The sequence below is a fragment of the Dromiciops gliroides genome, chromosome 4, assembly GCF_019393635.1.
Source record: "Dromiciops gliroides isolate mDroGli1 chromosome 4, mDroGli1.pri, whole genome shotgun sequence".
Classification (NCBI taxonomy): domain Eukaryota; kingdom Metazoa; phylum Chordata; class Mammalia; order Microbiotheria; family Microbiotheriidae; genus Dromiciops; species Dromiciops gliroides.
In genome coordinates this window covers 48,060,600-48,088,368 of record NC_057864.1, presented here as the reverse complement: position 1 = coordinate 48,088,368, position 27,769 = coordinate 48,060,600, and the positions used below count along the sequence as shown (strand labels likewise).

General features: G+C 36.1%; 1 protein-coding gene across 39 annotated transcripts in view; it reads left to right on the top strand.

The window, feature by feature from the left end:
* ADGRL2 (adhesion G protein-coupled receptor L2) overlaps positions 1-27,769 on the top strand; it is an 869,983-nt gene that overhangs the window by 793,126 nt on the left and 49,088 nt on the right. For 21 of the 39 annotated variants that reach the window (XM_044001737.1, XM_044001738.1, XM_044001736.1 and 18 more), the window contains 3 exons: positions 12,397-12,506; positions 18,087-18,101; positions 19,093-19,893. In XM_044001737.1, coding sequence (XP_043857672.1) covers positions 12,397-12,506; positions 18,087-18,101; positions 19,093-19,893 — 926 coding nt within the window. Of the gene's footprint in view, positions 1-12,396; positions 12,507-17,274; positions 18,102-19,092; positions 19,894-27,769 lie in introns of those variants that run through there. The other 18 variants (XM_044001762.1, XM_044001754.1, XM_044001759.1 and 15 more) reach the window with 3 other exon arrangements.

Genomic DNA, 27,769 nt, shown 5'->3' with positions numbered 1-27,769 from the left:
TGCTAATTTAATCTAACTAGGGCATCCCATAGCGATTTCCCATTTCCCTTGTTAAAAATGTGATAGTTTCTGCAAGTGCAAACTGCAGTAGGTTAACATTTTTATAAATAATTGCTCCTAATTGATACAGGTCATAATAATTTTTTTGAATTATTAAAGGGGAAGTCTTGAAGTTATAGACACAAAACATTTATTTTAAAAAATCTTTTACAAATTTACAGGGGTTTTTTGTCCTCATAAATTAGGTTGTTCCCTTGACTGTGCAGGAAGACCTGATGACCTTATGAATGAAACTTGGTCTCAGTGGCCTGCTTTGTAAATAAATGTCTTATTTTGCTAATAAAAGCAAGTACATTTATGTTGAATGTGCATTTCTGCAAACAAGAGATTTTGTACTGGATTAATAAGGCTCTGAATGAGCAGAGCCTAATTTGCATTAAACTGACCCAAAGGTCCAGTAAAAACTGGAAGGAATTATCACGGTTTGTAATATATTAGAAGTTTTTTTTTTCTTTCTTTCTTTTAATAGATCGGCTTTGCCACTTAAAAAAAGTTCATTTTAGCAATTTTCAGATTTATTTTTAGGGCAGGGCAAATTTAAATTGTTTTAAATTATTAATAAGTGATTTAAGACATAGACAAATTAACTTGACTGATAAACCACTTTGCTGTTGTCATCCCTACCTGAACATCTTACACAAAGAAACAGGGAATATCAGGTTCCACTTTCAACTCTGTTAAGAGAAGTTGTCAATGCCAAGGCATGGATGAAAAGAAAGACAGCGTTCTAGTGATGAGTTAAAATAGCTTTTACTGTCAGCCCCATGGTGTGAGGGGCTGCTCTGCGCTGTGACCGTATGCTAGTGGACTCAATGTTCTCTGCGGGATTTTCCCCTCTCAACGTTAAGGCTTGTCCCTTTTTTGTTATACTGCAGTGCTGTAGTAACAAACATCCTCCCTCACTTTTTTGTGTCCATCACTCAGCCAATACCAGAATTCCAGAATCCACTAGTTTATAAAAGAGGAACTCTGGCATGTTTAATACCTTAATGAGTATCGTTAAAAGGATAAGGGTCTTTCCCCTAAGAGCTTAATATTATTGATACTAGTGATTAAAATATTATCTAATTCTTTTTTCCTGAAATATTGTTTAAATCTATTCAAAATCACCAACGAGGGCTGAGTTGAACAAACATTTTATTAAGGTTTTCTAAAATATGAGGGCCTTAGAAGCATTGATATTTATTCAGTGGTTATAAATAAGAGTGTAGAGGCCACCCTTTTCATTGATGAATTTCAGAGTGTATAAAATGCTGATCCTTAAAATAACAACGTAGTAATTTTGAAGTTGGGGATTTTATGACTGATAGGAATGCTCTGGACAATTCATATTATAAATTAATTACGAGTACATATTTATTTGACAAATGATGGCATTATTATGGAACACCTCTTTTTGCCATGTTAATTACACATCATTTAGTTTCCTAATGTTATGTTTACTTAGTAATTAGTAAGACTCACAAATCATCATTATTAAATATTTAAAGAAAGCTGAACCCATTTTCCATAGCCCTACAGTATGGAAGTTGGGATGATTAAAGAACATCTTGTTATAAATAAACAACAGTTTATTTTCTTTCAAAGATATAATTTAACATTCTGCTCAGCCTTCCATCACCGTATATCTGTAAAGGCAGTAGTCACCTTGGTATGGTAAGGAGAAAAAAACTTCTTGGCTATATTCTGTAAGTTTCTTAGGAACATTTGACTTAGCCATGTTGAAGTCACAGTCATAGGAATTAAGGCTCTAACCCTCTCATTCTACAGATAAAGAAACTGAGGATCATAGAAGTTATGGGACTGGCCCAAGGTCATTCAAGGAGTGAGTAGTAGAGATGGGAAATCTGGATCTCTATGTTGGGTGGTTTCTTTGGGAATTCTCTTTGTATTGAGGACGGTTCCTATGTTTGAACACAAGGAGGTTAGAGATGCCCTGGAGACTGGTACAGGGGTATGTTCTCTGGCTATGTTGCCCATTTTTCCCCCTGTTATACAGATTATAGAGCCATGGGGAGACTTTTATGGTACTGTGATGTGCCAACAGTGACACACAATTCTCTAAGAAATAGGGATAACACTTTACAGGATGGATATCTGATTTTTAGCTGCCATTGAATTGTATTTACAGGTAGTCTAATAAATTGTATGTGTGTGCGTGTGTGTGTGCGTGTGTATGTGTGTGTGTGTGTGTGTGTGTGTGTGTGTGTGTGTGTTTGAAACGAGGTCGCTTTTAGAAGTGAGATAAGTGAACTGTGATAGAGGGTGTCAGCTTGTTTTTGTTGCTCTTGGTGATTCAGTGTATTTGTTTTTGTGGGTTTTTTTTGTGTTTATAAATTCATGGGTTTATTTGGGCTTTTGTTCTCCCCAACTTATGCACCTAGAAAGAATATAGCCCTCTCTTGAATCATAATGCTCTGAAGACAAGCTTGGAATAGAGAATGACTTCATTTTAGTGATGATACCAGGAACAACCTATTCTTTGGGAAATACATAACTTACTCTTGATGACTTTCTATATATTTAGGACACTCATGGGAGTGACCTGAATAGACCTCAGGGTATTGGTATTATCAAATGATACCCTGTTGTTTCAAGAGAGTTATTTCATCTCCAAACCACATACAGTTTTATCCCAAAGAGACTCATCAGAAGAACAGGCATACAGTTGATGGGTAGTCAGAGGAGGGAGGACCTGGGTTCTAATCCCATCTGATGCATACTACCTGTATGGTCTTGAGCAAGTCACTTGGTCATCAATTTCCATTTCTATTATTGTGTAAGTGAATTGTTTCAAATGATAGCTGTCACTAATGAAAACCATATGTTGTGATAAACATGATACTTCTTTCTCCAGAGCTCGGTATTCCCTTATCCCCTGCAGGTTTCGTACGATATTGATTCGGGTGATGACTCTTCAAACTTCAGCTGTAGTTGAGTTTTAGGTCCCTGTCAAAACCGGCAGAGCTTTTCATTTGAATGCTGGAGTATTTGTTCAAGTCCGTAGATTTTGCATTTTTAATCTTCCATAGAACACTGGTGAATAATGGCCCCTGGCAGGAGATAATGAAATTTTCTTAATTTATATTTTCAAGCAGAAGCTTCAATTGAAAATGGCGTCCTATGGCCTGGAGACATAGCTCTGGTGCGAGTTTCAGGGGAGCTATAATAATAATGCAGTGCCATCGGTGACGGGGAATGATAGGACAGTGAAGAAGTAATTTAAGGAAGAAAAGAGAATGTACCAAAGCTTTATTGTAGCATATCTAATGATCTGCTGAAGATTCCCAATGGTTTTTGGAGCATGACTGGAGAAACTAATGTTATCTTGCCAAAACACAAGCCCCTGCTTAATCAGCAGAACAAGACTATTGATTAAAACACCTCACACAATAGATTACACATAGAATCTCATCTCCATACTTTGCACTTGGTAAAGTGTAATAATGAGCATAAGATAATCAAAAGAAGAGTAAAAGCAATTTGTTGGGCATTGTACAAGTCAAGATTAGAGTTGCAATGGAAAGAAATTAGCATGAGAAGGGATGCTCTTTTTAAAGCTGTGCACGTGGAAAAATTTACACAACACAGGGAAGATGACACATGAAAAAGAGATTTTTTTTTCCCCTTCTGCCACTTTAATTTTTGCAGATCTGTGGAAATTATTGGGGAGGGGACAAGGGGCATGCATTTATCTCTCTGTCATGTAAAGAACTAGTCCAGATTAGCAAATAGTTCTGCTTATGAGACACATTTAAGCATGTTAATTTAATTATTAAATTAGTTTTAAAGAATTAGCTTTCTGATTATACTCATTGACACCTGTGGTTTGTGAAAATACAACCTTGTTTTGTTTTGGTTTTACACTTTAAATGATAAAGGAAAGAGAGTGCTTGAATAGTTCAAAACCAGCCTTTAGCATTTTCTTTCCCTCACAGTGGTTAGGGACAAAAACAAAACAGATAACTTTCTACGAAATTGCTTTTGATCTGTGCACAACTATGGTTTCTGAATAATTCATATGCTTATATGGGGCATAAAATCAACTGTTACTATGTGTCTTGTCAAAAATTGTATTTATTTTCTTGTAATAAATTAATCTTGTTTTGTCATCGTGAATATTAAGAATGCCCTATTTACCATTGTATCTTGTAATATACTCTGACTTTCCAGTCATGAATAGAGAGAGGATGGATTGGTCAGGCTTCAAATTTTGCTTCTGACTCTTACTAGCAGTGTGTGACCATGGTCACTTAAGGTTAAGTCATTTAACCTTTCTCTGCCCAGGAGAACTCACTGTCAAACTATAAATTATGGAAGAGTACTGATATTCATTGGTAGAGAATTCTGTCTAACCTAATGAATTCACAGATCCACAGCAAAATAAAACATGAGATTTTGTTATGATCTAACTCTACACTATTCATAAAAAACAATATAAGTAAAAGCTGGATAACTACCTGCCACAGGCTGTAGGGATGACTGGGTTGGGTGGGACATTGGAATACAAGATTCTAAAGTTAGAATCTTCAGTACTGCAGGTCAGGTTCGCCCCTTGTGACTCTATTTCTTTCTTTGGGGGTTCTTAGCACCAAAGTACCTAGCAAAGTATCTAGCAATACCTAGTAAAATACCTTACACACAGTGGACACTCAATAAATGAACCAATGGCTGTTAGGTGATAGAGTGCGTGGCATTTGTTATAATGTGGTGTTCTTTAAGATTTTTTTTTCCTTTGTCTCACATAAGTTTTGGACATATACCAGCTCAATATCTTAAAGGCTTTTAGAATTAAATTTATTCCTATAAATGCACTGGATTTATTGTTTTTTTTCTCTTGTATTTCAGAAGTTAATTAGACTGAAGGTGCTCTGTTTCAAGATTTTTTTTTCCCCATCCTCTTAAGAAAGAATCAACCGGCCTTATTTCTGAATGGGAATTTTTTACCTTAGATTAAGTGAAAAAATAATACAATTGTAAGAACGAGTAGTAAAGTGTAATATAATTCAACATAGATGTGGAGGGTTCTTTGACCTATATGATGAGAATGAAATTTGCTTTTTTGGTCTGTTTGTTTGCTTTGGAGCATTGTATGTCACAGAGCTCATGAAGATTTCTTCCGTTTATGGTCATTTTCTTGTCCGCTGTGATACTTTCCCCCCCCCAATTCTTGAATCTCTTTTTCAGATATCAGATGACACTGACTTCAGGTTAACGCTAGATTAGCATATCATACAAAAAGAAGTTTTCATCTTAACCTGACATTTCAACTTTCAGCCATGTGATTTCACTGAGTTGGGGACTCTTTTTACTAATTCAATGACCTCAGCAACTTCTCTGTAACTTACTGTCTTAGAGAGGTGCCTTAGAGTAGAGATGTCCAATAGGTGGAGAGCAGGCTTCTCTGATAGTGGCACAGATCAGATTAAAATATAATTGAGAACTTTTTTTTAATTGGAAACTATTAAACAAAATAAATTAAAAAGTCAGTAAAACACAAGTAATATTAACATGGGGTTTTCTCAGTCAAGATGCACCTTTAGGGATCCTTATGTACTCATTAGTGGTGGTCATTACTACTTGAGTTTGACCTTCCTGGCTTAAACTACTGACAGGTTTAACTTCTCCAGGATCATCCTATCATCAGGTGGTTATGTTGTCAGACAGAACTTGATCCTAAGTCTTCCCCATCTCTTTATCCATTATGCCATTCTGCCTCTGATATTTAGTATGTAGGAATACATACTAGTAAGGAATAAAGCCAGACTTTTATTATAGCAGGCAAGAAGCATAATAGGGAAAAATCAGCGAAGGTGTCTGTTAAATTCTTTCAGTGTACAAATCATTTTAAAAAATCTAATTAACAGAGATTTAAGGTACCTCAAAATTAGGAGGACGTAGTTTAGATTTAACAAAAACTAAATGTAGTTAAATGTCTTAGTGTTTATATTCCTCAAATTCCAGGAAACCACCATATCTTAGATTTTCTTTACTTCAACAGATTTAAATGGATCAAGCTCACAATATTTTTGCATAGTAATAATTGCATTGGTTAAAACAAATGAAAAATTTCAAGTTAATTATTAATACAGTCATTTCTCTAGTGACATATAATGTTGTTGTTGTTTTTCAAACTGGAAGTAATTTTATTTCTGGATTTATTTGGTTTAGAAATCTTTATCAACTAACACTCCAGGGGACAGTGTTGTTTTTGCCAGGTAGACATTATTTTTAAAGTAGATGATCTATATGCTATCAAGTTTTTGCCAGGTGTGTGTGTGTGTGTGTTTAAAGTATGTAATCTTTTTGTGATCAAGTAGTACAACTGCTATTAAACTCTGTACTTAACTTAAGCTTTCCCAAAGAAATGGTAATGCTGTCTATCTATAAATATGATATATGATATATATATATATATATATATTATATGATATATATTATATATGATTATTTTGGCCAGACCTTTGATTTCATGTCATAGGAAAAGACTTCTACCTGAAGAGATAAGCACCTTCTCAGCAATATGTAGTCTTAGAAAAAAATACTTAGAAAATGTGATATTTGTAAACCACTTAACAAACTTTAAAGCACTATAAAAATGCTAGCTATTATTTTTTCAGAATTGCCTGGGGACCTTGAGGTTAAAAGGTAGGATTTGAAACCAGACCTTTGTGCCTCTGAGTCAGACCCTCTATCCATGACCTCATAATAGGCAACTGGTTAAAGTTATATTTAAATATTTCAGGGTGTTGGAGATTTAGTGCCTTGGTATGGGTACTCCCTCCAGTGACATAGAAGCTTTCTTTCCCCCCCTCTATGCCTTAGAAGATGATTTTTGTGAGTTTCTTTAGCTGAATAGTCAGTTCTTGTAGCTAATCTTTGTTGTTATTGTTGTTCAGACATTTCAGTCTTGTCTGACTCTCCATGAGCCCCATTGCGGATTTTCTTGGTAAAGATACTGGAGTATTTGCCATTTCCTTTTCTATCTCATTTTATAGTTGAAGAAACTGAGACAAACAAGATTGAACAACTTGCCCAGGGTCACACAATTTGTAAGTGTTGGAAGCCAGATTTGAATTCAGAGATTTGAACTCAGGCCTGGCACTCTGTCTACTACAGGTTTTCTCAGAACCTAGTAGATAAGCTAATCCTCAGATAAAAGATATGTGCGCACATACATGTATACATACACAAGTCATGAGAAGGGTTTCAATATTTAATAATTACTTTATTTTTTGTTTTTAATTTGCAATGTCACAGCATCATATACAGCACATATAGAGGAAACGAATTTATATTACATGTGAAAATTCAAAGTTATTGGGGGCAGCTAGGTGGCTCAGTGGATAAAGCACCGGCCCTGAATTCAGGAGGACCTGAGTTCAAATGTGGCCTCAGATACTTGACACTTACTAGCTGTGTGACCCTGGGCAAGTCACTTAACCTTCATTGCCCTGCCAAAAAAAAAAAAAAAAGTTATTAAAACATCATGACTTTAGGCCTGCCCTGTATATCTAGACAGAAATTCAAGAATTTTTGGAGAATACAGGAAAGTGAAATAAGATAAGACAGGGACATATTTGGAAAGTCTGGTGGTTAAATCTTTGAATTTTACAGGGAAAGAGGGGGAAAGTGAGAAGCCCATATAGAATTCAGGTCCCTTTGGTCAAACAGAACTTTTTATTGCCTTCAAATCATGTAATACTGATTCATTTACTTAGAGATGTTATTTCCCTCTTCTGTCTATTGAGATATTATTATTTACCTTTATACTTGGAATAATAATAACACAACTGGAATTTGTTAATGATTCCCTTAGATGTATTTTAAATATATTATTAATGTTAATCATAATGCATCTAAAACATTATGAGTACAAAGAAATTTCTATCACGAGATCTTAAAAATATATTATTTTTTTTCCTTTGTGTAAAATGCTTTTTTCTGATTTATTTGAATGAAGATGTATATACAGACATATGGAGTAGTTATAGTAACAGATACCACTTCCATGGAAAGATCATTGATATTGCCTACCTATACTTAAACATGACTTCTACATATCTATGACAGAATCAACATATCCAGAACAGAGCTCATGTCATTCCCCCTAAAAATACTACTCCTTTGTACTTTTCTACTTATTAGACAGTCTCAAAGTCAGAAAAGACCTCAGAAGCTAGTCCGACCCACCCCTAAAAAGATAGCATTCGTTCTAGAACATGCCAATTAATCATCCAGTGTTTGCTTCACGACCTTCAGTAAAGGAGAACCTATTTCCTCCTTCCACATTTGCTACACTTATATGGCTGAGTTAGTTCCATTTTCTAAGTTTGTAAGATTTTTCTTAAAATGCAAAGGATAAGCGATTGCAGTCTCCTACATGCAGGAAAAGTCACTTAATTGTTGAGTGTTTTAGGCAATTTTATAAGACTTAAGTTGCAGAGAAGTTGCCAGTCTACACTGGCAAAAGAAGACTGTAATCTCCCTAATCCCAATGAAAGCATATAGATCAAGAACCTATCTATATTCCTTTGCGTAAAATTTGCATGACTTAATGGGATTTATTGAAGGATATTCCTTACAATTGACCAGGGCCTCAGAAAGGGCCAGAGTTGAGATATGATGCCAGTTCTTGGTTCTGTGTCTTGAGATAGGACTTCACAGGCTGTCTGAGACTTCCATGATCTGGTGTAAGATTATCTTGGTGGTTTGGGGGAGTGGTGCAGTAACCAGAAAAGCTTCCCAGCTCCCCGTCTTAAGCAGCAGAGGCTCTTATTTCTGAGATAATCAGAGTTGTTTCATCAGATTTCCTCTACTGCTCCTACTCTCAAGACTTAAGGTGCTCAGTTCCCAGAGCAAAATCTAAGTGTCCTCTTTCATTCTGTTTTGGAGATAATCTTCTCCTTCCCCTTCTGCCTTGAAAACTTCCGTAATCTTCTGCTTTAGGCAGCACTTCTCAAAAAGATGAAGGATTACTGAAAGAAGCCAGCAATATTAGCAGTATTATGAGATAGAAATTCCAATTGATTTTTTTCTCTATATGCCTATGCTAGTCTGTTAGCTGCAGTTCATTAATAAATTCTGAGAACGAGGATACCTTTTATTTATGTAGTGCTTTTAAGTTTGAATTAGGTGGGTGGGGATGTCATTGATTGACAAAGATTTATGAGAATTTCAAGAAACAGGACCCATTTTTTTTTTAGGGAAGAAGTTCATGAATTTCATAATTTCCTTATTCTCTCTTTCCCCTGTTCGTAACACACATACATGCACATGCATTTCACATAGGAAATACTAGGGAAAATAAAGGGTTAATTATTTTAGTGCACAAAAATAGGTTGGCATAGTGGATAGGGAGGTGGTCACAGAGTTTGGATGCCATGCATTCAAGCAAGTCCTTTCTTTGACGCTGACTGTGAAATTCTGAGAAATCTTTCAATGACTCAGGTAACCATTTGAGCCAGTGTGTTGCAGAGTTGATGATAATCTGTGTTGTTTGATGGATTTTCCTTATTGGGAAATCCCTGTTCAGTTTAAAAACTATATCTATCTATGTGTCTATCTATATATCATTAATATGTGTCTTTGTTTATAGAGGACACCTTCAAGAAATTATAATAGTAAGCACAAATGTATTGTCTCAAGTGGAAAAAACAGTACCATGAGAGGCATACTGAATATGAAGTCAGAGGCTCTGTGTTCAAATTCAAATTCTTCCACTTACTACCTGAGTGTGCTTGAACAGGTCATGTTCTCTCTCCCTGAATTGCTCAATTCCCATATCTGTTAAGTGGGGAAAATAAGTAGGTGGGAGAGAGACAGCATAGGGCTGAACTAGATGACCCCTGGAGTCCCATCTTGCTCTAAATTTATGATTCTGTGGTCTTATGGATCAGTAGTAGCAAGAAGTAGGCCAGTGGCCTTTGAAGGGAAGTAATTATATGAGTTTGACATCACTTCTCCTTTTTGCATCAAATTAATGTGTGTTTGTCTTTGTGTGTGTAACATTATAGAGCTGAGTTCTTAATTTATCTAGCCAGCATTGTGTATTGAGCTACATCAGAACTGAAAGGAATGAGATGTGGCTGCCGTTTAAATGACGAGAACACACACACACACACACACACACACATATATATATATATATATATATATATATATATATATATATTTTAACCAGAATTCCCATTTCCTTACTTCACTTATACAGGACACAGATACTTTTTCCTCCAAAGTAAAATAAAATAGAAACAGATAATTACAGTAGGGATTTTTAAAAAGGGGCATTTCAAACAAACTTGGCATCATTACCTTCAAGCTATCTACATGCTCAAAATTACTATGCCAGTGTTGCATTTAGGAGAAGTCATAGTTTATCATAAGTTAATCAAAATAAAATTGTCATTAATAATTTTGATCTTATTTGAGTAATATCCATTATAATATAATTCAAATAACACTACAAGAGTTCTTCAAGGTCAGTGTATTATACTTTGACCTGTATTACTCTTTTAAATTTTGTCATATTAAAATCTAAAAGCTAATTCAGATTTTGTGATTCTTCCAAGGAACCAAGACAAATCTGATTTGAGACTGCAGTCCAATTATTACAAAGGTCATACCCCTTTCTATTCTCCCTCCAAAAAAAAAAATCTGTGATTTTTTTTCAGTAATAAATGTTTCTTCCTTCTCTTCTCAGTGCTTGTCCATTACTGATGGTGCCAAACAAAGCCAGATAAACAGGCTCTGAATAATCCACTTGGTATCTATTTGACCTTGGGCATGTTATTTAACCTCTCAGAGATTCCATTTCCTCACCTGTAAAATGAAAGGGGTTGGATTCTACCTATATGGTGCCTTCTACCTCTTAATTTAGGAGCATATTAGTTTCTTTTTCAGGAGCCAACAATTTAGCAGTGAACTAATCATTCTGGGGATTTAGTTTTAATTCTTGGCTCTACCACTAACTAGCTCATAGGACCTTAGTTGATTCTCTGGATTTTTGTTTCCTAATCTGTTCCATTTCAATTCTGGAGTACATGACTTTTGTCATAACACCCCTTCCAGAAGGGGTTACCATTGATTCTGATGAATAAAAAGAACATGGCCATAGAGACCACTGTACAAACTTTGAATATGTATTATTTTGCTCAGTCATGACATAGGCTATTCTAACTTAGAGAAAGAGATGTATATCCCTAAGAGGTTTACCATTGGAATAATAAAGCATTTTAATTTGGTATACCAAGATAGACTATTCCAGGGAATTAAATCATAACTTCTCATCTATGTCCTTTCGTTGTGTCAGTTTATACAAAAGAATTTGGCAATTAATCTTAGCATTATGGGTGGGAAGCAACATTTGTATAGGAGGTATATCACACTGGCCTGTGATTATGTATTCAAGACTCTGGAAAATACCTGTGGTAGAGCAATTATCTTGCAAGTTGCCAGGGGCCAGACAATTGCTTTCATGACTATATTTCTTTCCCTTTTATGGGAAGCCTGGCTAGCGGATGGAGTGTTGGCCTTATAGTCAGCAAGACCAAGATTCAAATCTTGCCTCTGACATTTACTAGCTTTGTGACTGTGGGCAAATAACTTCACATATATGTGCCTCATGAAACTCCCTAGTAAATCATCAGCAATTCTTAAAGAGAATCCCCTCAATCGAGTATTTCCCTCTTGTTTGCTGACAACACTCAAGAAAGCCAGCTAGGCTCTTCTATTTTCATTTCTAAACTCTCCTTCCTCCCTCCCTCCCTCCCTCCCTCCCTCCCTCCTTCAGGATTAAAATATTGTGAAGCTGTTTTTCTGGTTTGTTTTTGGTTTTGTTTTACACTGTATAGTGTATAGATAGATAGATAGATAGATAGATAGATATAAATATTTTTTTTAAGTGAGGCAATTGGGGTTAAGTGACTTGCCCAGGGTCACACAGCTAGTAAGTGTTAAGTGTCTGAAACCAGATTTGAACTCAGGTACTCCTGACTCCAGGGTTGATGCTCTATCTACTACACGACCTAGCTGCCCCAGTATAGTATATTTTAAACAGCTGAATAGCAAAGAAATAATTTTAATAAAAATGACTGTTGTGTCATGAAACACTAGTTATTTATCCCATTACAGCTACAATCTCTAGTAAAGCCTGAATTCATAGTTATTATGAAATTAGATAACCATGAATTGAAATATACTGTCTTGATACACTTGATTTGCAAACTTCAATTGATCTAATATTGGTTAATTGTGTTGCTTCATTGAGTTGATAGCAAATTACAAATTCATATTGCAGTTTAAATTAATGAGCTTTTCTTTTTGCTCCCATTACAGGTGTAACAACCGAACACAATGCATAGTAGTTACTGGGTCAGATGTATTTCCTGACCCTTGTCCTGGAACATACAAATACCTTGAAGTCCAATATGAATGTGTCCCTTATAGTAAGTATAAACGCTTTGTTCTTGTTCACTTCCTCTAACCTTTCCAGTTGATGCTGGGACACAACACCATGCAAGAGAAGCATACGTTTATGGCCTCCCAAACCATTATGTATGCAGAGCACTTACAGACGAGGGCCTCCAATTAGCTTCACCAAGTGTGGAAGGAAGCCATAATGTGACGCTGGCCAAGTGTCTGTCTGTGTTCTTAAGTGTTTGGCTTTTAAGGCTAGTGTTTTTCCAGAAAACAAACTTGAATTAGCTATTCAATAGGCCAGATAGAAATTTGTACTTTTGCCCAATACCAGTTGCTGACAAATTGGTTTGGCTCACAGCTTTCTAAAGAAGGAATTGACTTCAATTTTAATCCTGAGTCCCTTGAAAGGCTACCTGCTGCTGTGGTTACTTTGGTACATGGTGAAAGTCACCATTGAGGTAATGGAGGTGACGACTTCCTTCATTGCTCAGTTTTGTTGAGGGAGTTTTCCATTGCCTTATCCAACAGCAAATTTGTCCATGCCACTAAGCAAAGTCAATACAGATTAAACACACCGAACAAAATTATGGAAAAGCACCTCTTGTTAGTGGCACCTTAGAAAAGAACATATATTTTTTAAAAGAATGATGAAAATCATAAATAGGAATCCCCAGTGGCTTAAGAATCTACGAACTCTTCAAATTTCTAATCACCAGAATTTACATTTCGGGAATCCTCTTTTATTTATTCAGCTCTCATTCAGCCATTCCTATTTGAGTCAACTCAAAAGCTTAAATATATCACTTATTTTTTTGTGACACCATTTTGGGTCACTCCCTGTAATCACTGCCCTTCATTTTAAAAGGGACAAGTGGTCACATGACCCATAAGCGAGTAGGCCACCTGAAGCCAGAATTCTTTGTCTATACTCACCCCCAAAATAAGCATCTTTCCTCACATATAAAATCTGATTCAGAGGCATACTGAAATCATAGCATTTACAGGCTTAGAAACCAGAAGAAAGTTCTGACGTGAGACTCGTCTTGTTCAAACTGCCAGTGAAGATGGTTATTCACTCAACATGTTTAAAAATGAAAAGATTTGAAGAGCTCCCCCAAAAGTGCTTTCTGCTGTTAGAGTGATTTAGGATTATGGAACATCCGTTAAAGGCCAAACACAGATCATCTTTTTTTGTTTCATTCTTGCCGTGTGTTCCCGTATTCCTGTAAAATGGATGCTTTTCTGTGTACGTTTCCTTTTTTTCCCCTGTACCATTTGTAGGATTGGAAGCCTACTGTGAGCACTGATCTTTAGCTCCATTTCCCTTGTGTGTAATATTGGTGGCTTATATAATCATTCTCTTCTTGCCACCAGAGGAACTGTGTTGTTTTGAGCTAACCGAAATCATTCTGTTCCATAAAGTCGCTTTTACTTGAATTTAGCATGGTTTCAATCCTCCAATTAAAAAAGGGATACACGTCCTGACCCTAACAATGGAATGAGTCAGAGCTGCCAAGATCTGTGTCTCCCTGGAGCCAGTCCCCGTAACCCAGGCCACAGACCAAGAACAGTATTATGCACATATTATTTTCAGACTTCAGTAATTTCTCATGCTGTTTGAAAGGGGGAAAAGTTTGGATATCTCCTGGTCATTCTAACTTTCAGAAATTTTACCTTTTCAGCTGTTCAGAAGTCTAGTCCATTGTGTGTGAGCATTAAACTCTAACACAGAACCAGATTCAGAAAAGTATTTGTTCTCTTTACTGGTAATTCAGTTTACATTCGCTTCCTAGATGTTGGCACGAGGCAGCAATGGGTCTGTGGCTTTTCTTTCCCTCCTAATGACACATTAAGAAAATAGAATTGTCTTACGTAGTGGTGCCACACAGTTTGATTCGTACAGATTTTCCGTAGAGCTGGAAAACAAACAAACAAACAAACAAAAACCCTCTTTCCCTGTTAGAGGGCTCTTTTAAAATTATTCTTAAAGCATTTCAAATGGCGTGATTTCTGTCATCCTTCTCTCCATGCTACATTAAAAAAAAAGTTTCATTTATCACGTTCTCTATTATCTGTCTCCTCTACCTGCTGCTCCTTTTAGGGTCTGGTTTGCCCATATTCTCCTCTTCCATTGTGTTTCTCCTCCATGGTCCAGTCGAATTTGCATGCCTCTTTCTACAGTTTACTGATTGGATGGAAATGATGTCATCATTAAATAACATTTCTTTGGTATCTTTTGTCACATGGCACTATGCCAGTAACTATCTCAAAACATCCTCCAGGAACTTACAAATCCTAAAAATGTGTTTTTCTTCCTCCTCCACATTTAATGACAAAAAAAATTTCAGTATTCATTGAAATTTTTAGATATGAATGAATTCAGCAGAAACCATTAGCAATACTAAAAGTTTAGTATGATTTCAATCCTTAAAATATGCACTGTGTAAGGTACCCAAGCACATACAGACACACTCATATATATATGGTACATACATATATAAATGGTATATGTACTATCTAAATACCTCATGTGTAATGATTGAACAAGTATGTATATAGATAACTTCTGATTATTGTCGGAGGTCCTGAACATACATGGAGATATAGCTGCAGATGTGTTATAATGTAATACCTGAACACCTCACATATAAATAGAGTCATGTACACATATATGCACAAGACTCTTGATCACTACTGGAAGTATTGAGAGTTTGTCCTGCTCTTTCCCATGATCTCCTGAATAAATTTAAGATGCACTAGGAAGTCTTGAGAAATGAGGCCTCTGGGTGGCATTTTAACCCCCTCCAAACCCCAAGAAAGTTGGATTATCTTTTTTTCTGTAAATAACTTTTATTTCTAATTATCTTATGAAAAATAATACTACATAGTATTGCTACAAGTTTCATATGGTGAGAAAAATAATTGGACAGATGTCTTGAGGATTCAGAATGAAATTCATTTTGTGTCACTCTAGGTACAGAGTGTTTGCATATGTGTGTGTACTCATGTACACATGCACATACATGTCTGTAATGTATTTGTATATGCCTCACTTTCTCTGAGGCCAATTCCTTTCCTGCCTATACATGCAATCCTCTATTGACAATGATAGGTAATGTATATTTGTTTGTTCTACAGACGTGCAAATGGACTTGGCTGATTGTGTACACTTATTAAACCAGCCTTTTTAGGACAAGTAACAATTTATGTTATACACTTGGGGAAAGAAAGCCAATTCCATTAATTATGTTACTCTGTGATGAGAGTGGCCTGGAAATTTTCTTTAAATGGGGAGATGATGTTAGAATTTTGATGTGTGTGTATAGGTATATATAGATACATACATACATACACATACAAGGCTGGATTAACATGCTTATTCTTATTGGGGTCTCTAGAAAAAAGTTTCATATGGTTGAAGTTTAAGCATTTTAAAATATCTATCTGAAATGATTCACCAAATGTTATCTATTATCTTTAAAGTTTGGATATTACCGCTCAGTTTTCATCAGGACAACCAATTAAATAATACTTAGAGTCAGTCATAAAGAAGCAGATAACTACCTACCTGATTTCTTCCCCTTTCATTGTACAGTATGTTAATACTTTAAATAACAATTCAGCTTGTTGAAATGAATACAAACGTAAAAATGTTCATTTTTATATTTCTGCTTAAACTTTTAATGAAATTTAGACAAATTATACCTATATACATATATGCATACTAACATGTTTTATCCTCCATTCATATTTAATGGAATTTGTAGCATTTGTTTAATGACTATAACCATCTATCACCCAAAACCTATATGGCTATAATGCAGAAATAAAACTAATGATTTCTGTTATCCTTGTCATTCTATCACTCCCCTACCATTATTGATTCTAAGCAGGTACAATATTGCTCTTCATTGAGGAATAAGTTCATGCATTATGTGCACAGAAGGAATCATCTGCAAGTCATTAACTCCGAATTGCAGAGAGCCCTAAACTGTCTATTTACTTGAATAAATCCAGAATTAGAAATTAGAGAGAAATAAGTATGTTACCTGAAGATATCAGAGTGCTGGGTATATAGTAAATGCTTATTAAACTAGTTGACCTTAGCAAAGATAGAGGGGGTGAGTTGCCATTTATTTGGCCAAAACTACTTCTCTGTGAAACTTTCTACCCCCACTGCCCCCCAAAAAACCAAGAACAGCAATCACAACCACCACCAGTGGCAACAGCAAACAAGATCCGGCCAATGTGTAGCATGGAGAATAAGTGCAGACCGAGCTTTGTGTTGTCATGCTATCAGTATAATAGGCAATGCCCATACAGCTGAGCATTGCTATTAAAAAGACTTGACCAATGCTTATTCCTCTGGTGGTTTGATGAAACTCAGGCAACATACTTCAAAGTCTCCTAATAATGTGTTATAATTTTATTGCTGATAATTATGAATAGACTCTTCAGCAACCAAATTCTTATGTAACTTTCTTCATGTAATAATATAAGCCTTTTAAATTTGTGGGGGTGGGCTTATTGTAGGGGGGGTAGATGGAGTGGGGGTTGCTCATGTAAGATAACTGTTAATTAAATTTGTTTTGTGGAATATGCAGAGTGGGAGGGGGGCATTTGTCTTGAATGCTCTGTCTGATTGTTTCTGCATGCTAGCCTGCTATTCTGTAGTAAATTTGATGATAAGAGACTGTCTTAATAAGCTAACCAATACTTTTCTTTCTTCCTTTTCTTCCTTGCCTACTGTGCTTGCTTTTCTCTTGTATGTATTTTGCTTACAATTTTTCTAAGCTTGGTTTAAAATTTTAGATTTAGATTATATAGAGTTTATTAAGGACTTCAGGGTAAAGAAGTTAAAAGTGAGGGGCTGGGGGGGGGAATAAGATTGAATAGAATTTTAACAGAAGATCTGAAACTAAAAGAAATTAGCCACTTCTTTTAACCCACAAATCCACATAATCTAACTTAATTATGTTTGGATAAAATTATTACCTTATCTATATTTACAAAAATTTGAAATGAACATTATACTATTTTGGTCTTTAATAAATTGGCCAATAATTTCCTACTCTTCCTCTCACCTTTTAAAAAAAAATCAGTGTTGGTTGAAGTTAAGGGTGGTAGGCTAATGTGGAAAAAAAATAAAGCTAAATCTGTGTGTGTGCATGCATGTGTGAGTGTGTGTGTGCGTGTGTGTGTGTGTGTGTGTGTGTTTAGTGCATGCTTATATAAAATAGGACTTTGTGAGATTATTGAGTGACATTGGGGAGGGGAGAGTATGTATACCATGCATTAGTGAAAGCTTTCATTATTTATTTAGGTACATTAAGTGAAGCAACATGCCAACATATCTGTATTGCCTCTTTAATCTACTAAAATGATTGATCCATGTTCATTTATGTAACTTTAGAATCTTTCTCTTGCTTAGGTTTTCCTGTTGTCTGTTTCTCTTTATCCAAAGTAGTACAGCTCTTATTCTCCCTATATTTAGCATCTATTACTAATTCAGTCTTAAGACTAATAGTCAATTTATGTTAATCTTTTTTCTTTTCTCCTTGCACTCTTTTTTTTTTATTTTTTTTTCTTCCTGATGCTTAAAATAGAAGTGGAGCAAAAAGGTAAATAACCAAATACAGTCCAAACCCCAGGTCCTTGTTATGTGCCTTATGGATGTTCACCTCCTCACTCCCCTCCCCCCACAACACTCTCAATACTCTACTAATCAGCAGGATCTCATAAGTGCACCTCCCAGGGAAGTCGACTGTTTGCAATAAAAATTTGGCTGGTAAAGGAGGTGGTGGGCTCCAGTTTGCGAAGTCCTTTGCGAGGAGGCCGGGGTGGGGGGGCAAGGAACCTTCTCTCTCTGTCTCTCTTCATACTGTACCTCTCTTTTTCTCACACCCTTGGGTACTTATTTGTTATTAATGTGCCGTCCTGCCTGGCTTCCAGAACCCTCTCCATAGCATGCCATGGTTACAGGCTTTCCTGGTCTGTTTCTTTCACTGCTTTCGTTTATGTACACTCTGCTCCTAATTGCATTTTTGCTTTACTTGTGTTTTTAAATTAAAAAAAAATTTTTTTTTAGAAAATAAATTAAGGCCCCTTTATTTTAAGCCCCCCTCCTTAAATTTTGAAACAAATGTTCACTTTTTGTTTGTTTTTTGTTTTTGTTTTATTTGGAGATATCACTTTGGGGACTTGAGAGGAGGTTGGTGGGGGTGGGGGAAGGTGAGGAGCCTGGACTTAAATGAAATACTTCTTATGTTACTAGAGAGTTGCTGAAATACTTTGTTGCATAAATTGCTAAAGCCCAAGATTAAAGTGCAAAAGTAAAACACAAATAATTTCAACTTCATTAAGAATGCCATTAAGCTTTGGTTTGAACTGTGAAAATTGTCCCAATCCACTTTCTATGTTGATATATTGAACATGGTAACTTTTAGAAAGGTGGATGGTATTTGCATCAATTTAAAAATAATGAGCTATAATTTCATGCTGCTGAAGTGAATCTTTCCTTCCTGGTTCATAGTCATTAGAGCTTACACTTACTTACCTTTACATATTATTTTTTTTAACTCATAATTCTTGTCTTCTCTCTGTGACTGTTAGTTTTTGTTTGCCCTGGGACGTTGAAAGCAATTGTGGATTCGCCGTGTATATATGAGGCTGAGCAAAAAGCAGGTGCTTGGTGCAAAGACCCTCTTCAGGCTGCAGATAAAATTTATTTTATGCCATGGACCCCATATCGTACGGACACCTTGATCGAATACGCTTCTTTGGAGGACTTCCAAAATAGCCGCCAAACGACGACGTATAAACTGCCCAATCGGGTGGATGGTACTGGATTTGTTGTCTATGATGGCGCTGTGTTTTTTAATAAAGAGAGAACCAGGAACATCGTGAAATTTGACTTGAGGACTAGAATTAAAAGTGGAGAGGCAATTATAAACTACGCTAACTACCATGATACTTCTCCTTATCGTTGGGGAGGGAAGACTGATATCGACTTAGCTGTTGATGAAAATGGTTTGTGGGTTATTTATGCCACTGAGCAGAACAATGGAATGATAGTTATTAGCCAATTGAATCCATATACTCTTCGATTTGAAGCAACTTGGGAGACCATTTATGATAAACGCGCTGCCTCCAATGCTTTTATGATCTGTGGAGTCCTCTATGTAGTTCGGTCAGTCTATCAAGACAATGAAAGTGAAACGGGCAAGAATGCAATTGATTATATTTACAATACCAGATTAAACAGAGGGGAATATGTCGATGTTCCCTTTCCCAACCAGTACCAATACATTGCTGCAGTAGATTACAACCCAAGAGATAATCAACTTTATGTGTGGAACAACAATTTCATTTTACGATATTCTCTGGAATTTGGCCCACCAGATCCTGCCCAAGGTAGGAATACTTGTTTATTGATAATTACAAGGGTGCGTTGTTTTTTTTTTAGCAGTTTATTTCAAATAGCATATTTTAAAATACACTTCCATTTGAGTTAGTCTATTGAGCCTTATTCTTATTTTCTCTTTCTTCCTCTTCTCTTCCTCCTCCTCCTCCTCTTCTCTTCTTTTTCCTTTCTTCTTCCTCTTCTTCCTCTTCCTTTGCCTTTTACTCATTTTCCTATTCCTCATTTTCTTCCCCCCTCCTCCTTTTCTACCAACTATATTTAAATAGCCTGCACTTAGTAGGTCTTTCATAAATGTCTGTTGAGTGAATCAATCAGTATTGTCATATGTCATAGTGTATTAGGGTGCTATTTCATAATCTCACTGGGCTATTTTTGAATGAAAACAGTAATATGATAGCTATTGTAAATGTCACTAAAAAAACAAAAACAAAAACTGGGATAAGGCTTTGTCCATAATATTTTATCATGATGTGTCAGTTTAGTTGTTCTTTGCTAAAAATAAAAGAGTTCATAAATTTCAAGCTAGATACCTGTTAGCTTTGTGCTTTCCTACCTGACTTTTGAATTGATTACAATCTACATGCAGACCTTTTAACTTCTTGGCGCCAGTGGTTGAGGGAAATGTGTGTTAGGGAGTCTCAAGAGATTTGGCAGAGTTAATGTGCATTGCCAGGCATAAATGTTCTTGAGTTTGGCATCCCAGTCATAGTCTTCTGTGTCTGCTTAGAAGGAGGAAAAGTTTCTCCAACATCTTATCAGAAGTGAGTGATGTGAAATTATATTTTCTTGTTTCTTGTAAACTGGTGGTAGCTGTAAATCATTTCCCCATTAGTGACTAGATGAACTCCAAATGATGACCTAGAGAATGTACAGCTCACAAGAATAATTTAAACCCATCTACTTTTCAGTTTTCCACTAGAAGATAACTAAACTATTAAAACACATTCGTTAGTCCTGCATATGAAACTGTTGGAGTGGATGCAGTGATCAGAGCAAAGCCTTTTCACTAAAAAAATAAATTGACATGGGAATTAATAAAATATTCTTTTATATGTTATACTCATCTTATTTGCATGATTTTAAAATTCCAGATTACTGTTTTAATTTAATGAGTTAATTCAAAGTTTTTGATAATGTGGTTATTTGACATTTTGGAAACAGCAATTATTTAAAGTTATTCATCGTTAAGATGGAGATATTTTTTATGTTGTCCAATAAAGGATCTTTTTTTTTTCCCAAGAGCTGTCATAAGAACATTTTCTTTCAAATTCTGAACAATGTCATGGCATCAGGACCTTAAAAGGAAAAGACACAGTTGCTTCTGGTTGAATTTCTAATTTAGGGTCATGATAGAGAACCCGGAGTCTGTGTCATTTCTTGTAACAGGGACAGTAATGATGTATTGACTTGTTCTCGAGGCCCTCTATCTCTAATCTGTGTCTGTCTTGACTTTGTCAGCTCCAGGCTGCACCAATGACATCCCCCTGCTGAATGTTTCAACACTTAAATCTTCGTCCTGGGTAGGAAGGCCGCAGTGATAGTGTGCCTGAATCATTCTCTTAAGCTAATTATATGTTTTGCTCCTCAGACCAGAAATTTGGGCTGTATCCTTGACCCTCGTTGTATGGTGTCGATGTTTTGTAGGTGGTGGCGGTGTTTTTCTTTTGCTAACATAAAGCATTCCTCATCTATAAGTTTGTCAAAAGCCACCAAGGGAACATAGTTAGAATTTGGCCTTGCTGTGACCCTGTTCCCTACACAAATCTTTATTTATGCCTTCATCATTCTGTCAGCTGTTGAAAGTTGTATTTTTGAAGGAAGTGAATCGCTGGGCTTCTTCCGTTGCTATTTAGAATAGGTGGTCGGCCAGTGCATCTAAGGTTTGGAAATAAATCTGATTAGACATACCTTTTAAGTCAACTTTTTAAAAAATCAATAAATAAAAAGCATGATATTCTTGTTAAAGGTGAAGTCTCTGATAACGTGCGTTTGTTATAAGGAGCCTCCAGCAGCTCTGAAGAAAGGCGGTTGCCTTTATGATGGCCGTAAGATACTGTAACTTTTCTGGGTCAGGGTAGACAGGATTGTAAAGTCAAAGTGAGCTTATGAGTGCTTGGAGGCAGTTTCATGGTTTATATTTGTATCTTCACTTCTCACCTTCTCCCATCTTTGTTATAAGGTGCGCATAATGTTATATTTCACTATTCATTCTTTCATTAAATAAGAATTTATTAATTACCCACTATGTAGCCAGCACTTTACTGAACACAGGAGTGTGCAAATATGATAAAAAATAAGTTTCCTTCCCTTGGGGACATACAATGGGAAAAACTAAACAAAATCTTGTCAACTTGTCCTGGTTCTCCAAAGGTGATTTGTATAATTATAAAATATCCAGGTTGCTTTTCGGCTGCTTGGACAACTGTCCCCACCTTTCCCCTTTCTTTTCCAAACAGTAATTCTGTAAGTGACTTTGAAAAATAGCCTTAGTTGGAGAATTTAAGATAAACTATCCCATCCAATTCTCCTATTTGCTTACCCATTTTATTATTTAACACTTAATGATGCTACGATTGTTTTTTAATACACACGTGACATCACTCCTACCATTGCCCCAGTTTGTCCCATTGTCTATTGCTGAGGCTTTGCCATATATACATATATAGTTTCAAGCCCCATGCTCCATGCTCCATGCGCTTTGGGATGATCACCATCTTGTAGAACCATTCCAACTTGGAACTTTGAGTCAGCCACAGTGAACCTGCACAGCAGTTTGATCAAAGCAGCCGATAAAACAGTGATGGGAGAAATTTGGTCTGTGTTCTCTCTGCAGCTGAAGCTGGCTGCTCTGACTGCAATTCACTCAGAAGTCATCAGTGTTGGATCTGCTGCCCTGTCTCGCACACTGTAGACCTGGTCCAAAGGATGCTGAAAAAAATAGTTCACTTCCTTTTAAACTTTTACTAAGGATTCTTTTGCAAAATGCTAGCTTACCTCTTAGAAGACACCCCCATTTATTTTAAGGTGATCTCCCCCACTCCCTTAATAGCAAAAATATATATATTGTTTATTCATTTAGATATGGGGCTTTCATTTATTACATGTTCTCTCCTTCTGAGTTTTTGGCCCATCATCTATGTTTTCCTATTAGGTTGTTATTACTAGTATGTATGTTACCAGTCTTCCTACTCTATTTCTCCAGTCTTGGCCTGTTTTTTACCTCATAACATAGCTCTAGAGTAGGTTTGCAAAAAAAATACAAAACAAAACCCCCAAGACAATAAAACTCCCATTTCTATTCTCTATATAAAAGACTTTTTCTCCTTAATCTGATTTACTTAATCAGATCACAACGTTTATACTGCAGCCATATTGGGGGGTGTGTGTGTGAATCACATCTTGACTAGTTTCTCATTAAAAAAATATGACAGAATATTTACTTTGTACCAGTTAAGTTATATATCTCAACCATGTGAGGGGAAAAATGAAAGTATTTTCACTAAAAGTCAGGTATATTTTTGTTTTTAAAGAATTAGGATCTAAATAGCACAAATGTCCATTTCTTAAGTCATTCTTATTCAGCTGTTAAGTGCTCAATAAAATGTCATCAGTGAGATTTTTTTAGACATAATGAAGAAAGGGTAATTTAACAAATGATCATTTTAGCTTTATGAAGTCTACAGAAAAGATTCCCCAAACAAAATGCGTTCTGTTAGGTGGAGGAGAGAAAATTTGAAGCTAGCATTATAATATAAAAAAGTATATATTCCATTCAGTTCCTTTGGGGAAATAATAATGGCAGATACCAGTATCTAAATGACAACTAACATAATAAATCTACCCCAACTTTGATGTAATAATGAGTATGTAACTGGCAGAGGCCCAGTTAAATGTGTGCATTTGCTTAACCAGTTTTACCCTCTCTTTAACACTACTGCTAGAAGGGAGTCAAAAAGCCAATTTGTCCCCCCTGTCTTGGAAGCTTGACTAACTTGGCGATATTACTAAGTATGCTTAGTGTATAATACCCTTCTTCACAGGTTTGGAAATAAGCTTCTTCAGCTCTGGGGATGCAGGGAGATGGTGGACTGGGTAATCAATCTCCAAGTCTCCTTTGCAAGCTTTAAAATTCGACTATACTGTGGTTGTTATTGCAAGAGGAGAGGCACATCTTTGGGTTTTCTTAATGGTTCTTATGTTCTATTGAGGAGTCATACTATAACTCCCATTTATTCTCACCAGATATCAAATGTGTGGTCCTTAGGAAAGGTTTTAGTAAAAACTTCTGGACTGAAACTCTGCCTTCTACATCTATTTACAGACTTCTAAATGTCGAAAGCAGCATTAACAACAACAATAAGCAGGGTTGAAATACAGCAAATGTGAGAAATAAGCTTCTGATTATACATGCTTTACACAGACCCCTTTTAAAAAAGAGTCTAGGAAAAATATTTGCCCAATGCCAAAGTAGGAGAAAAAGTGTTGCTACCCAGATTTTTGTTTTTTATGCTGTGTATAGTGTTAGATGTGGACTCATGAAGTCCTGTGTTCAAATCCTTCCTCAGAAACTGACTAGAAAGCAGTGTGACAGCCTAGCCAAGTCATTTAGCCTCTCTCACCCTCGGTTTTCTCATGTATAAAATGAGGATAACAGCACCTGCCTCACAGGATTGTTATGAAGTAGAATGAGTTAACATGTAAAATGCTTTGCAAATCCAAGAGTATTAAGTAAGTACTAGCTATTATGATCGTAAAGGGAAAGTGCTAGTTCTTAAGTTCTAACAGTTTAAAAAGTTTAGATACAAAGGCTTTCTTCTATAGTTTTTATTCTGTCCACATTCATGTGCTATATATAACAAGTTGTGTGGTGGGGATTGGGGGTGAGAGTGCCAAAATGGATCCTTCAGTGCCTGGGTAAATGGCTCAAAATGAGTTTTTTCTTCCACTACATAGCTTGTCTTCACATTACCGTCATAGAAATTATAAATATTTAATTGATTTGTGTTTTTTAGTAATACATTACAGTCTCCTCAAATGTCATTTTTCTTAATATAAGAATTAGTATTAAAAATAGAGGCAAGGGGGGCAGCTAGGTGGCACAGTAGATAAAGCACTGGCCCTGAATGTAGGAGGACCTGAGTTCAAATCTAGCCTCAGACACTTGACACTAGCAGAGTGACTCTGGGCAAGCCACTTAATCCTCATTGCCACACCTGCTCCCAAATAGAGGCAAAGTGATTTTATAATATTGCATCACAGGGGGAAAAGACCAAAATAGCCATAATTAACCTCCTTTGGGTTTCTTGAAATGAAGCCTAAATTGTGATAGAGATTGGGCTTGGATCCGGGATTTCCTTGCTATAAAGAAAACCTAGATACTGAAACATTTTCTACCAATCCGGGTCTAGGTCCTCTGTGCTATTTAACGTGTGCTCACAGAGTTGCCTTGGGTACCAAGCAGTTAAGGGCTTTGCCCACTCTAGGTCAGAGGCAGTTCCTGAACCTCTGCAAGTCTTCATGACCCAACCACTCTTATGCACCCTTTCCATTTGTGGTGGTTGTCACGAATCCCTTTATTGATGCTTAATTTTTTTGACAAACAATGGAGGAGCTATGAAAACTGAGGATGCACTAATTAAATTGTAGTTCATATTCTTACATTACTTTTGGGTTTACACAGTTCTTCACATATACCTTCTTATTGTGAGGTATGTGCTATTATTTATTCCCATTTTACCAAAGTAGAAATTGAGGCTGAGAAAGGTATTGTAATAACCAGCAGGCTTTAGGGGAGGGATTCAAACTCAAACCTCTTGGACTTGGAAGTCCAGTGCCCTGCAGGGTTAGTAAGGAACACTTCAATGATCCCATAATGTACTAATAAGGAGAGTCGATTGTGGGAAACAGGGGCCTGTGAGGGCAAGAACTGTTTGTGCCTGCCCCCCGCCCCCTCCATCCCCTTCTCTCTCCTCCCTGCACCGGAGCCCTAGTTGAGCAGCAGCTACTTGACACTTCTGCAAAGATTGTGATGTTTTTGACAAATGTTAATTGAGAAAGCACTGAAAGCCTGACTGCATTGTAATCAAAAGAAAATTACAGAGGTTTCACGAGATGTCAGGCAAGTGCTTACAGAGGAAGACAGACAGGTTTGAATCGGTTCTTGAAGCAGCTGGCTAGGCATGGAGTTTGACTTGAACACGGAGGCAGCACTCAAACAGTCAATAAATTATGCCCTGGAAATAAAACACATGCTCAAGAAGTTTCTGTTTTGAGGTGGAGAAGAAAAGCGGAAGCAACAGTACGCACTTACTGGTAGTGAAAAAGGAGAATTGGTGCCTAAGATCCCCAAACAGGTGCATGGAGAGATTCTTTTTTTTTTTTTCCTTCCCTGATAAATTCAGTGTGCACTCCTGATAACTTTCTTGATATAATCAAACCTGTGCTCACATTATTTAAATATTTTAATTAAATTAATTAATTGAAATCAGCTGAATTAAATCAGTTTAATTCTGGGCAATTTTAATCTAGTTTGGACGTTAGGATTTTTTTTTTTTACACTTGTAGCTTTCTTTAGCATGTAGCTTTCTTGGGCAGGATTTTATTTTAATAAAATAAGAAATGTCGCTGGAGAAAGTATCTCTTTTCACAATTTAATAAAAAGAAAAAACAAAACATAAGCTTAATTACAAGGACCCTTATTCATATATTTTTGTAGAAGAATATGCGAGCCAAGACTATACGTGTTTCCCAAGTGATGACAAAAATAATGCACTGGTGAATTTTTAGCTTTGCAGCATTTTATATCTAGCTATTTCTGACAGTTTGAAATTAGTTTTATAGGACTAAAAATAGCTTTGCTTCACTGTACTTGCTACTCCAATCATATATGGGTTATAACTTTTTTTATTTGAGAAAATAAAACATTAAATGATTCTGTGTTTCAAATATTTTATTCTGTTGTTTCCCTTTAAACTTTTTAAAGGATTCCATAGCATTTGCATGTGGACTTCAAATTCAAGATAATATTACCTTGACATAGTAGAATAAAATATATACTATCCTCTGCCTGGAATTAGTTGTTCCTTCATACCTACTTTATCAAAACTAAGAATGATAAAGCCTGAGATGATGATGATATGTAGAAACAGTACAGGCTTGCTAGACTTTTTTCGTGTTTGCATCTAATCAAGCGTGCTGGAATTCTCTCAAGCAAAAATGACTGCTGGGTGGGAAGATCTAGCTACAATAATTGTTTTGCTGCAAGGTGCAGAATGGGTGGCTTGAAGATTTTTTTTAATGCCCTAGTTATATACACGGGGCTCAGATTTTGTTGATACATCACATTTGATTGTTTACTGAACAGGAGCTTAAATTACTCTATTATCCACTCTTTCTAGGCGGAATGAAATTTAGTTAATCACATTTTTCATCATTGTCACATAGGACGATAATTCCTCATGGGTTTTAGAAGCACAAGCATCAGTTTTTGTTAGCAAGAAGTTATAAAGAAGTGGCCCTAACATCACCATACCTTTTGACTAGGAAGTGTAAAACCTGCACACAAAAAAAAGGTGCTGCAGAGAATATTAATTTTAAGAGATTTACAGCAGTAGCTTAATCCAGTAGATGAAGAAAAAGTTTTGGGTCAAGAAGATCTGGGTTTGGGTTTTTCCTTTGACCTATAGAAGCTGTACTACCAAGGAGGAGTCATTTAACCTCTTAATGCCTTAGTCGATTCCCTAAGACTAGAAATTTAATTGGTGAGCCCCTCTGTTTCTGTGTATGAGCACATCCTCATGCCAGTGCAATCGTAGAATCAACAAAACACAAAAACAGGTAGATCCAAGTCAAAAGCACATAAAAATT